Below are 12,898 nucleotides of genomic sequence, written 5' to 3'. Positions count from 1 at the left end.
GTGGGGCGACGGGGGGTTAGGGTTTCCCCCAGGTGGGGTTATGGAGGGGGGAGTGGGGGCCGGCTGGGCCGGCCTAGCTAGCCCAGTGGCCAGCTGGGCCAAGGCCCATCGGGCATGGGAGGTTTTCTCCTCCTTTATTTTTTTGTTTTTCTTTTCTTTTATTCTGTTTTATCTTTGTTTCCTATTATTTTAGTTTTTGTAAAATATATACTTAGCATCTAATATAGTATTTCAGTTTAATCCACTGCCACAAAAAGTCTAGTCCCCAAATAATTTAGATTGATATTTTATTAATTAGTAAAGGCATTTAAATAATTAGGTTTGCTACTATTTAAATCATTTAGTACAGTTAACCATTTCATAAAAGTTTGGTTTCACCACCATAATCACCTATGCATTATCTGGCATGACCCGAACATTTTAGTTTCATTGTTTGAAAACTTTTATTGTTTGCCTTAGTTTTGAAATTGAATTTGAATCGGTTTCGAATCAACGCGAGTTTATCAACAGTACCCGAGGTGACGTGGCATCATTAGCAGAGGGTTACTGTAGCTTAATTATTCAGGCATCACAAAATGAGACTAATATAATGGGAAGGTTGGACGAAGGGGTGGTGGGAAGAAAGGTGAAATGGTAACCTTACGTTCTTTTTAAGTAGTAGAGAAAAGAAGATACGAGAGAAACAAGGAAAAACACCTAGTTTTTCTTCTATGAGAAACATCCTCATATTGACAGGTCAACAGATGAAGAATTAAATTATCAACTTATACATTAAGGGCATGTTTGTTATCTTCACCAGGTTCAACCAACCCCGCCGGATGCAAATTCTTCGTTTAACAGAAGCAAATGTTCATCATCACGGCAACATATCCTCATGTCATTTGAAATAAAAAAATCTTTTGATGGAAACAAATTCATATTTCTATGGAAAGAATTCTTTGGTTGATGAAATTAAAATTGTATTGTATTTGGAAGCAAATTTTGCCACTACGTAGCACCTTTTTTTTTGCTAAATCGAAGCAATTTTTTGTTACCATGGAGACAGCATTTGTTACTCGACGGAAGCGTGACTCTGCTACAAATGATTAAATTAGAAAAACTATTTATAGCTCGAAGCAAATTTTTGCTGTGCCAAAAGTAAATTAATGTCTCACCAGAAACAAAATTATACTCAGGGAATGGTTCAAACTCATCGGATTTAACAATATGTTTGTCTAAAGAGGAACTATCTTCGTATTGCAGTATCATCTTGGGCGCTTGATTGAACCCTTTCCCCAATGCCGCTCATCCCGAATGTATCACCATATTCCCAAGTTATTTTTTCGAGAGAAGACAAGAAAATAGTATGACATCCGTTTGCTAGCTTCACTACATGGGTCACTCATTGCATGACATCTTCAAATTTTTGGCATATGTAGAGAGGAAATATGCATGATACCCCACTCAAGTAGGTGTGATTTTACTCATTGCATGAAAATTAATTTTATGTAGTAGATATTTAGTATTATTAATTGTCTTGGTACAATGGTGGAGAAGAGAAATAGTATTAGATGGATTTACAGGTTAGAGTCTCATGGCAAGTTAATATGTACCATGGTAACTTTATATTTGCAAAATGCACTATAGAATGATAATAAAGATGAAGGATCACTCACACCGAGTGAGATAGTTGCTCCTTAAGCAATAACTCCATTTATCTGAACACAAGTCAACTCAAGAATGACATGTGCTCCACTACATAGACATATCATTGTTAAAAGGAAGACATGTTTGAATCTGACATGTTGACTAAAGATAAAACCCTCAAAATTGTCGCATCTACACTAACACCACATCTCGGTGACCAACCACATATGTTTGGTTATATTTAGATAAAATCAATTACACCTGACATCAAATTTAATAAAATCTCAAATGACTTGACTAGATGCAAGATGCCAATGAAATAATCCTTGCAATCTGAATATTATCTAATGGATACAATCTATTACTGTTGCATTGATCTCAATATTATCTATTGGAACCATAAGTGCATGTTTGTATAGTAGGATGTGGATTCAAATATATGTTTAGTTCAGTGATATTGCAAAAGAAATGAGGGTGTCATCAAATTGAAATGTACAATCTCACGCCAAGTGAATAAGCACACGATTCCTCTAAAGGAGTACAATGGTGGTAAAGTCAAATGACTTCACTTTTGAAGTAATGCATCAGAACCCTCGCCCGATTCCCTGAAAGGACTGCTATGTACTTAGGGCAAAGCGTTTTGGAGGAGGAAGATAGATGAAATCTAAAAGAAAGAATGCATGCTATGGTTTGCAGTTTGGTGGAGCACACTTTGATTGAATTGTTTTCCCGATTCCGCTCATCCTGAAGGCATTCTCCCATTTTCAAATTTCTTTGTCACTCAAAGACATGGCACTTGGAGTTTGGTTATGCTGATCGAAGTTTGGTTGAAGAGGAACTCTAAAGGCCACTACACCTAGGATTACTCTGCCTTTTTAGTGTTTCTAGGATTACTTTGGTAGCGTGTACTTTATGTGACGTAAAATTGTTGTCATCATATTCATATTCCAGAGTATTTATTTATAATTATGATTTTCTGTCGCGAAAGTTACATATCTCTATTTTATACTCCCTCCATTTAGTACTTATATAAGGCCACTACAGAAAATACACTTTGCATCTATATAAGGCCACTAACAGTAACCGAGATAAAAGTTAATGATATTTTCTTGAGCTACTAGCAACCTATTTAATACTTGCATGCATGCAGTCATAATGACACTCTAATCAGCTTTCTATCCCTTCTTTGCATGCATGCAATGTATTAATGATCCCACTAAACGAAAATACCTTAGTACATGTAATATTAGGTTGTGGTCTTGTATATAAAAATGGAGTGAGTAATTATTATTCCATTTCACCTATCCAAGCACAAGTGTGTATCTTGATTTATTTATTTGAGGGAAGCACAACAACATCTCCAAGAACTACACGGAGGCAAGACCCCCCTGCCCCAGCTGCCCCCCGTACCGGGTCCACCTAACGGCGGACGGAGAAAGGAGCGTCGGCCAACGGCAGAGCCAGCCCGTTGTCTCCGAGGCTACCGTCCAGCGAGCGAGGCAGCGCAATAAAAATCAAAGCCGATCTCTCTCTCTCTCTCTCGTGCGCCGCCACCGCCGCTGCCCAGCCCAGCTATTTATTTATCACCAGGAGTCCAGAGCCACCTGCCCCCAACCAAGAAAAACACCAAAGGGTGAGCCAAGGGCCGCTGCCTCCGCCCACCAACCGCCGACGCCCCCTCAACCCCGCCCCCTCGGGCCGCGCTTCGCCGCCGCCGCTCCCCTACTTCATCGGCGCCCTGCTGCTGTCTACGCCCCGTCCCACTCCCTGCCGACTGATTGGGTCTCCTTCCTTCCTTCCAGGTATGAGCAGATAGGTTGGTTCGTCTCATCCGGCGCAGCATCAGTTTCTCTCTGTTGTTAAAATCAATCGATCCCGCCAGGGTAGGGAGGGGAGGGCACCTCCGCAATTTCTCGGTGTGTCGCCGCACTATTTAGATCCGCCCCTGCTCGTGGCAGCATATTATGCGGAGTCATATAGGTTACTAAATTGCTATTGTGAGATGAGCCATTGTGCAAGATTTTTGTGAGATGAGTCATATAGGGATCTGATTGTCTGCGTGTCGTACAGCCCTGCATCATGTTTAGCAAAGCCGTAAATTGCTGCATTCTGAATAGAAATAGCTTCCTCTCATTATTCTACCTAGGGAAATTTATCTCTGATTCTACCTAGTACTTGTTTAAATTCCGCGGTCGGGGAAGAAATGTCACAAGTGTTTACGTGTAATTTGAACTCCTATTTCATTACAGTAATTCATAATTAGTACAGTTCCTTTCGTGTTCAAAATGAAGGGAGGAAATAGTTTGCCATCCCTTGTTCCATTGATGCTTGCAAGCAAATACATAGTATAACTTACAATCAAAATACCCTTGTTTTATTCTAATTACCATTTGTTTCGAGTGCTCCTACATATACTCAATGGATGGTGTAATTAGAATCTGCATTTACCACTGTATTGGGCTATTAGTGTAGTTCAATTTTTTTAGATGGAATTTGTAATTAGACTCTGCATGTTACCACTGTATATTAATCTCATATAGTTCTGTTCCTGCAGTTGGACATGCCATCAGCTGTTACCATGACTTCAGTCAGTGCTCAGGCCGCTTTGGTTTCAAGGCCAAGGAGCCATGGCATCACAAGTTACGGTGTCTTAAAGGCGTCGTCTTCATCAGTTAACTTCGAATTGGGATCCTCATTCCTGGGCAAGACCACATCTCTTCGGGCATCTGTTACCACAAGGGTTGTGCCAAAGGCAAAGTCTGCGGCTCAGATACTACCTGAGGCATCTTACAAAGTGGCAGTACTTGGTGCTGCTGGGGGCATCGGGCAGCCATTGGGCCTGTTAATCAAGATGTCTCCTCTGGTCTCAGAACTGCGCCTGTATGATATTGCGAATGTCAAGGGAGTCGCTGCCGATCTCAGCCACTGCAACACACCTTCTCAGGTCATGGACTTTACTGGCCCTGCAGAATTAGCCAACTGCTTGAAAGGTGTGGATGTTGTTGTCATCCCTGCTGGGGTCCCAAGAAAGCCAGGCATGACTCGTGATGACCTGTTCAACATCAACGCGGGCATCGTCAAGTCGCTTATTGAGGCTGTTGCAGACAATTGCCCTGAGGCCTTTATCCATATTATCAGCAACCCAGTCAACTCCACAGTGCCGATTGCTGCTGAGATTCTGAAACAGAAGGGTGTCTACAACCCCAAGAAGCTTTTCGGAGTTTCCACCCTAGATGTTGTCAGAGCTAACACATTTGTAGCTCAGAAGAAGGACCTCAAGCTCATTGACGTTGATGTCCCAGTTGTTGGTGGTCATGCTGGAATTACAATCCTACCTCTGTTGTCCAAGACTAGGCCATCTGTCACCTTCACGGATGAGGAAACCGAAGAGCTGACAAAGAGGATACAGAATGCAGGGACAGAGGTGGTGGAGGCGAAAGCCGGTGCTGGATCTGCTACCCTGTCCATGGCATATGCCGCCGCCAGATTTGTCGAGTCATCACTCCGTGCACTGGCTGGTGATCCAGATGTTTACGAGTGCACGTATGTCCAGTCCGAGCTAACTGAGCTGCCATTCTTTGCGTCCAGAGTTAAGATTGGGAAGAATGGTGTCGAGTCCATCATCTCTTCCGACCTGGAGGGAGTGACCGATTACGAGGCCAAGGCACTCGAGGCGTTGAAGCCTGAGCTGAAGGCCAGCATCGAGAAGGGCATCGAGTTTGCGCACAAGCAGCAGGGAGCTGCCGCGTCCGTTTGAGGTAAAGGAGAACGATAACTGCGTACGAAGAGAATAATAAAGGCAAAATGATTGTCCCTGTCTTAAGTTTTGCAGCCTAGAGTGTTTACATCATGTAGGAAGGAGTATGCCCTGGAGCAGCTATATTTCTCAGTTGTCGGTCAATTTCTTATGATTCTAGATTGCATATGGGCGTGAAGCCCCGAACTCGCTCCCTGCTCCGGGGCCTTGTTTTGTTTGACACATTACACCTGCTGCTCTTGTAGCTTCCGAAGTTGACAAACCGTGGAATAATAATAAAGGCATTTCTTTGATAGTTGCTCGGAACCTCTTATGTGGGAACTTGTACTACTATGTTGTGGTCACCATCAGGTTCCTATAGCTCTTGGCTACTTGTCATTTTCCTTGTGTTTTAATTGACTCTATTTTATTGATTGATTGGCGAGTTTACACAGGATTCCGTTGTCAGTCTTGTTATTATCGATGTGAGCAATGTGTCTGTGCGTGTGAGATGGACGGCTGGAAGAGTACCAGTGAGTATTTTGGTACAATTTTGGCGTTTTTATCTCGCGCTGCTCTTGCAAACAAATGGAGTCTGAACTTGATCATTGCCTAGATGAAGCCCTTTCTACAGATCCAGGGATGTGATTGTCTTGTTCATCCATATCACGAGGTAATTGTTGTATACTCAACAGCAGATGAATCTCTAAATTCACTAAGCTCCCAGGGTATCGATTTGGCCGGCTGTTACCGATTTAGATTGGGTCAAGTGCGGGGAGGGAGGCCTTTGCTGGTCAAGCGCGGGGAGTGTCGTGGAGGCTGGGAGGCATTGGCAGAATACGTGCTGTGAGGTCTTCTTTCCTCGCCTGTGTCCAGAGGGGAGCACCCCTGTTGGTTACCATTGTTAGGAGTGACTATTTGTTCAATGTGTTTAATGTCAAATATGGAGTTGTATGGCAGGTGGCATGCCTGAGTCCGTGGATTGCACTGTTTACTATGGCAACAAGTTGAAATACTGGTTGACAACAAGTTCTGGGTTTGATCCCAACGAGTGATCCCTGTGCCGACGATACCCACCCACTCGTTGAGTTCATGCTTGACAAACTGTTTCCCATGACAGCTCTCGCGACCCGACCCCCGACCTACGCCGCTGCCCTTGCCGCCATGCCCACCAACCCCACCCACGCCGTAACCGCTAGCCGGAGATATGCCGCCGCGGCGTCGCTCCTTGACGGCTGCACGGCGAGGGGGGGGGGGGGGGGGGGGGAGGCGCTGCGCCCGCCGCGTCCGCGTCCACCACTTCCCTTCGTGTACGAGGCGTTCCCAAATCTCCTTCGTCCGTTCTCGTCGGCGTCGCCGGAGATGCTGACGGCGACCAGGGCGCAGCGGTGGAGGGAGCGGGCGACGCGGATCCGCGACGACTCCCTGTCGTGGTCGCTGTGCGAGCGGGAATGGAGGGAGGCGAGGGAGCGGGCCGCGGAGGAGGCTGACCCAGATCTGGTGTTCTGGGAGGCGCGCTACGTCTCGGTCTGCAGGACCCGGGTGGACTGGGAGTTGAAGAACCTCGCTCGGAGGATCCACTTCGAGGCGACGGAGGAGGAGCGGGAGAGGATGCCGCCGTTCCCGCTCTCTCCGCCGGTGGGTTTCGTCCACTGGGCGAGGGGGGGAAGCCAAATCGGGGGTCAGAGATCGCGAGGAGAGGTGGGAATGTGTTCTGGGGCTCTTCCCAACTCGCACTCCGCCGCCTCCTTCGCAGGTAGACCCTCTTCCGTACCTCTCCCCGAAGCCGGCGAGGGATTGAAGCCTCAGATGACAGCGAGGTTTGTGGACTCGAGAGTGGGGGCTGCTGTGTCTCAGCTGCCAGAATCTAGAGTTCCGCCTTTGCTAAATGTGAGATCTCAGAGCCAAACCAGAGCAATTCCGAGGTGGGAGGAGCGGAGCGTTTGCAGGTTTGTGGAGCCTGATTTGGAGGATCCTGATAGCCGGTCGCCGGGAATTGGATATCCGCCATTGCTGAATTTTGGGCTTCAGAACCGTGCGAATTTGAATCTGAGGAGGGAGAAGCAGATAGTTGACCAAGTCAGGAGGGGCCGGTGGACCTGGCGGATGGGACCCGCTGTCAGTGGGGATTGTGAGGTGGATAGTGGTTTTTTCGGGCAGCTATGGGAAGGAGGTGAGGAAGCTTCGCCTTTAAAGCTGCATCGTCGTCCAGACCGACCGGCTAACCCTAAGGGAAAGGGGATCGCGATCTGGATCAGGAAGGAGCTGCTGGAGAGGAGAGATTTTGGGATTGAAGATTGCCACCCAGCAGCGGAGAGAGATTTGATCGGCAGGAATCCTAGTTCGTTAAGTTGTGGCAGATCTGAGTGGCTAGGTGCTGAGAGGGTGAATTTCCTTGCTGTAGCTAAGCTGTCTGAGATGGCGGAGAGCAACAGAGGTCGCGAGAGGGGGCGTGGTGCTGGCAGGCCACCACCAATGCAGCCGCAGCACCCCCCACAGGAGATGTGAGGGCCTCAGTTCAGTTTCCCGCCGCCGTTCTTCGGATACCCTAGGGTGCCGCCTCCATGGATGTTTGGGGGAGGTTACCCGCCTTTCCCTGTGTTCCAACAGAACCAGTGGGAGCAGGGAGGACCTCAACAGGGGGGAAATTCGCAGGATCAGCAGCAGAGTGTGAATCAGAAGGGGAGATTGGGCCAAAACAAATCTGCAGGAGGAGTTCAGGCAAAGGAGAAGAACAAGAAGGCAGTAGGGCAGTCAACTGGCGTAGATATGGTGGAAAAAGAGGTGATTACAGGGGGTCAGAGTGTGGAATTCACCAATTATCAGCAAGTTACTTGTTACAGTTGTGGTGATACAGGGCATCTGCGGGCTGTGTGTGAGAGACCAAAAAAATGCTTCATTTGCAAAGCAAGTGCGCACCAAGTGGAGAATTGCCCTGTTAGGAAACGACCTCACCAGATGGCTAAGTATGTGGGTAGTGCTGACCCTGGGCTGGGGTTTTACCATTTGGAGACCTCAGATATGGGGCAAAACTCGATTGGGATCTTGAAGAATTGTGGTGTGGTGTATGTGGAATCAGGATAAATCACCAAGGACGAACTGGCAAAAGAGTTTTCTGTCATTTACAAGACAAATTGGCCGTGGCAGATAAGAGTCCTAGATGAGTGGTCCTTTTTAGTGAAGTTTCCTCCTCACATCTCTGTAGATCAGGTGGCTGGATACCCCTGCTTTGGGATGACAGAGTCAGATGCAACAGTGAAAGTTGAGGCCTGGAAAGAGGATCTAGTGGAGATTGATAAACTGGAAGAAGTTTGGGTGCAGGTGAGAGGACTGATGCCTAAATGGTGTGAGTGGGCTGTCATTGATCAGTGTGTTTCTTCCTTTGGTCCGCTAATAGAGATGGACTGGCAGGGGATGCTGCAGAGTCTGTTTGAGTGTGTTAGAGCAAAAATTCAGTGTAGGAACCCAGCTAAAATCCCCACTGAAAGGCTGTTTGAAGTGGATGGAAAAATCTTTAAGGTCCAAATTGTTGTAGAAGTGGTTTCCAAGGATGAGGGGGAGAAGGAGAAAGAGAAGTTTGATTTTGATGAGGATAGGAGCAAAAGCAGCAATGGGGAGGAGAACATGCAGACCGATGGGGGTGGGGATCTGAGTAATGGAGCTAATCAGAGTAAAGGAAATGTGAAAGGTAGTCAGGAAGATCCTAAGACAGCTACTGGGGGTAGTGGTCAGCATAGAAAGAGGGATGTGTCTGTGGTTGAATTTGTAGAACAACAGGAGATGCAGAATTGTGATCTTGGCCTGGATGGAAATGACATAGTGACAGGTGCTGGGCAGGGGAAAGATACTACTACTTTTGTCTTTGTGAAATGCAGTTGCTTAGGGACCTAGATGGGGAGATGGAGGAGTTTGCGGCTGAGGATACATGAGAGGTGCTGGTTGATGCTCCTGAGAAGACAGGGGCTGAGGTTATTGACAATCTTCCTGATGATATTATGCCTGATTTTAGCAATTTCGGAGTAACTGATAAAGGTCAAGTGGATGGGAAAGACACAGGGAAGAGAGGCAAAAAGCAGAAGACATATGGGCCTGTCCAAGCTTCCAGGAAGAGTTCAAGAGTGGATATCTCACAACCAATGGTGGACAGGGCGGTGTTGCTCAAGATGAAGCAAAATCTGGAGCTACCAAAAAGTATGAAAGGTATATCTTCCAAGCCCCCATTTAATACAATTCCAGCAGATGAGCTAGATGGCATGTCTAATTCTATTGGAGTGGTCATTAATGAAAAGCTGGTAGATAAAGGATGTGCTTCTGTTGGAAGTGAGGTAGAGAAGGTTTCTGATAGTGCTGGGTTGCCTAGCAGTTTGAATAGATGGGGCAAGCACCCCAGTATTAGGGTAGAATGAAATACATCTTCTGGAATGCTAGGGGGCTGTTGGCCCCTGGTAGGAAGAAATGTATTGAGGATTTGATTTGGCCTCTTAATCCTGCTATTGTGGGGTTTCAAGAGACTAAACAAAGTAGTTTCTCTAGGAATTTTCTTAATACTGTTATGGGTAATAGGAATTTTGATTGGAATTTACTGCCATCTGTGGGCTCTGCGGGTGGCATTTTAGTAGGAGTTGATATTGATCAGTTTGAGGTGCTTGCCTGGGAGATTAAAAAGTTTTCTGTTAGTGTTGTGGTTAAAAACAGAAGTGATGAACTTGTGTCTAGAGTTACTACTGTTTACGGCTCTGCTTATGATGAGGATAAGCAGGATTTTATTTCTGAACTTCATTCCTTATTTCTGAATTGGGAAGGCCCTGCTATTGTAGGGGGAGATTTTAATTTAGTTAGGACTCCAGAGGATAAGAACAATGGTAACACAGACTTTAGATGGTCAGATAGGTTTAATAGCTGGGTTGATATGTGGTATTTGTTGGAGATCAACATGTCTGGGAGAAATTATACCTGGTGCAACAACCAGGAGAATAGGATTATGTCTAAAGTTGATAGGATTTTTTGCACTACAGAGTTTGATGCTGCCTTCCCTATGGCTAGTTCTAGAGTGTTGCCTAGGGTGAGCAGTGACCATACCCCTGTGGTTTGGGACTGAGGGGTAGATGAGCATCATAGAAAAGGTAGTTTTAAATTTGAAAAGTGGTGGATTACTAGGCCTGATTTTAAAGACCTAGTGATTAAGGCTTGGGGCACTAGATGTGACTCCGCTAACCCAATTGATTGCTGGCAAACCAAAGTTAGGGCCTTTAGGAGATTGGCTAAAGGTTGGAGCAGGAATGTAGAAGCTGCTCTTAGGAGAGACAAGAAGGAGTTGATGGAGGAATATGATGACTTAGATATTAAATCTGAGTCTGGGGGTCTGACTGATGAGGATAATGAGAGGCTGGGTAATATTCTTCATGAGTTGAGCCAGATGTGGCAGGTGGAGGAGATCAAAGCTAGACAGAGATCCAGAGAGAAAAGATATTGTTGAGGGGGATAGAAATACTGCTTATTTCCAAGCAGTTGCTAATCAGAGGAGAAAGCATGTTATTCATGTGCTGGATGGGGCTGAAGGCCTTGTAACTGACCAGAATGGGATGAAAGGGATAGCTGTAGATTACTATAAGAATCTTTTTAGATGGGAACCTAGACCTAACATTAGGCTGAGGCAAGATTTTTTTCAGTAATGAGGAGAAGATCTCCCCTGAGGAAAATGCTAAACTAGAAAAACAGTTCTCAGAGGAAGAGATTAGAGAGGCTGTTTTTGGGTCCTATGCGGATGGGGCACCTGGCCCAGATGGCCTTCCTTTTATGTTTTTCCAGGTGTTTTGGGAAGTAGTGAAAGTTGACCTGATTAGGATGTTTGAGTTTTGGTTTGATGGGAACCTGGATTTGTCAGACTGAATTTTGCTATGATTACCTTAATCCCAAAAGAGAACGAAGCTAGGATATGAACAAATTCAGACCAATTAGTCTACTTAACTGTGTGTTTAAATTTTTTACAAAGGTATTGACTAACAGATTAGCTTCCATTATTGGTAGACTGATTACAAAGTGCCAGTCTGCCTTTGTGAGAGGTAGATACATACTGGAGAGTGTGGTGACTGCACATAAGATTGTGCATGCAGTACATTCTTCACGGAGACAAGGTTTGGTGTTCAAAATAGACTATGAGAAGGCCTACGATAGGGTTAACCTGGATTTCCTACTCGAGCTATTGGCTCTTAGAGGTTTTGGTACTAGGTGGTTAACTTGGATTAGAAGTGTGACATTAGGAGGGTCGGTCGGGGTAAAAATCAATGGGGAGGAGAGTGACTTCTTCCTCACTTGTCGTGGAATTGTCACGGCAGATGTCCTCGTGCAAGGACTTAGTCGTGGAGCCATCGCAGCTAGGAAGCTTAAAGGGGTTAAACGGGACAAGGAACACGAGGGTTATACTGGTTCGGCCCCTTACGGTGAAGGTAACAGCCTACGTCCAGTTGAGTTGGTATTACTTAGGGTTTCGATGACCAGGGAGCTTAATCGCTATGCCCGGCTCTCGATATGTTGTCTCTCGTCCTGAACCGCCGCCGGGTCGTCCCTTTATATAGAGAGGTTGACGCCCCCGCGGCTCTCAGAGTCTCGGCCGGCTTATAACAGTATCCGGCTCGGACTCTTAACTACTCTTGCCTTACATTACAAGTCTTGCCATAACGGCGGTTTATCACTACGGGCCTTAAGCCGCCTCCGGGTCTTAAGCCCACTATTGATCCGCCATCCTCTAGCCTGGTACTGGGCTTCACGTGAAGATCATTATAACGTAACCCGGCCCCTCCTGGGCGGGTGACTCTAATGGTTATATCCTCAACATTAGGCCCTAGATTGATTTGAACCGGTTCATGTCAATCTTCAATCCCTTTGAAAGAAAATCTTCCGGCTTCTGCTTGTGCAAAGATTATAACCCGCTGTGACGTCATCTTCTGGATTCTTGGTAACCCGCCGTGACGTCATCTTCCATTAAATTCATTTTTCTATTCCATCATACCCAACGGATCTTATCTTTAATAACCATCCCAAAAATCGAGGCATTTCTGTGCCGAGATAATCGCGTCTTGGCCTCCTCGTTTCTCGCGCCCATTTATCAATCGTGCCTTATAAATAGGCCCGGCCCATAAGCCTTCGTCACCCTTCTCCTCCATCGTCTTCCTCTTCTGACACTCCCGAGCTCGAGCTCCGCCGCCGCCGCCGCGCCCCTTGTCCTCCTCAACCTCGGCCGCTGCATCACCCTGAGCTGGTCCAGAGAAACGGCGGCGACCTCCGCATCTCATCAGCGCCAGTAAGTTCTTGCCACTCCCTACAGTAGATTCGCATTAGGGTTCTGTCGTTCTTCCCATGTTCTTCGCAGTTCATCCCGAGTTCTTCACAGTTCTTCCACCGCGACCTCTTTTGATCCGGAAAGTAGGATAGAACTCCTGCGGTAGTGGTTTCGCACTCATTTTTATGCTAGTAGATCCCTTTTGTCCGCAGAAAGACCTCGTTCTGAGCTCATGAACTTCTCTGTATCAGCTTTCT

At 46.2% G+C, this 12,898-nt stretch overlaps 2 protein-coding genes across 2 annotated transcripts; both read left to right on the top strand.

Annotated features, from left to right (window-relative positions):
* Positions 1–3,154: 3,154 nt before the first annotated feature.
* LOC123182718 (malate dehydrogenase, chloroplastic) lies at positions 3,155–5,678 on the top strand. The gene is made up of 2 exons (XM_044595376.1): positions 3,155–3,428; positions 4,181–5,678. Exon 2 carries the CDS (start codon positions 4,187–4,189, stop codon positions 5,381–5,383), a length of 1,197 nt encoding a protein of 398 aa, XP_044451311.1. The 5' UTR covers positions 3,155–3,428; positions 4,181–4,186; the 3' UTR covers positions 5,384–5,678.
* LOC123182719 (uncharacterized) lies at positions 5,606–6,415 on the top strand. Its single transcript, XM_044595377.1, has 4 exons — positions 5,606–5,734; positions 5,818–5,895; positions 5,979–6,035; positions 6,122–6,415. Exons 1-4 carry the CDS (start codon positions 5,696–5,698, stop codon positions 6,371–6,373), a joined length of 426 nt encoding a protein of 141 aa, XP_044451312.1. The 5' UTR covers positions 5,606–5,695; the 3' UTR covers positions 6,374–6,415.
* The last annotated feature ends 6,483 nt before the right edge of the window (positions 6,416–12,898 follow it).

This window comes from Triticum aestivum, chromosome 1D (genome assembly GCF_018294505.1).
Source record: "Triticum aestivum cultivar Chinese Spring chromosome 1D, IWGSC CS RefSeq v2.1, whole genome shotgun sequence".
NCBI classification, from domain to species: Eukaryota; Viridiplantae; Streptophyta; class Magnoliopsida; order Poales; family Poaceae; genus Triticum; species Triticum aestivum.
This window is presented reverse-complemented; position numbering and strand designations above follow the sequence as displayed.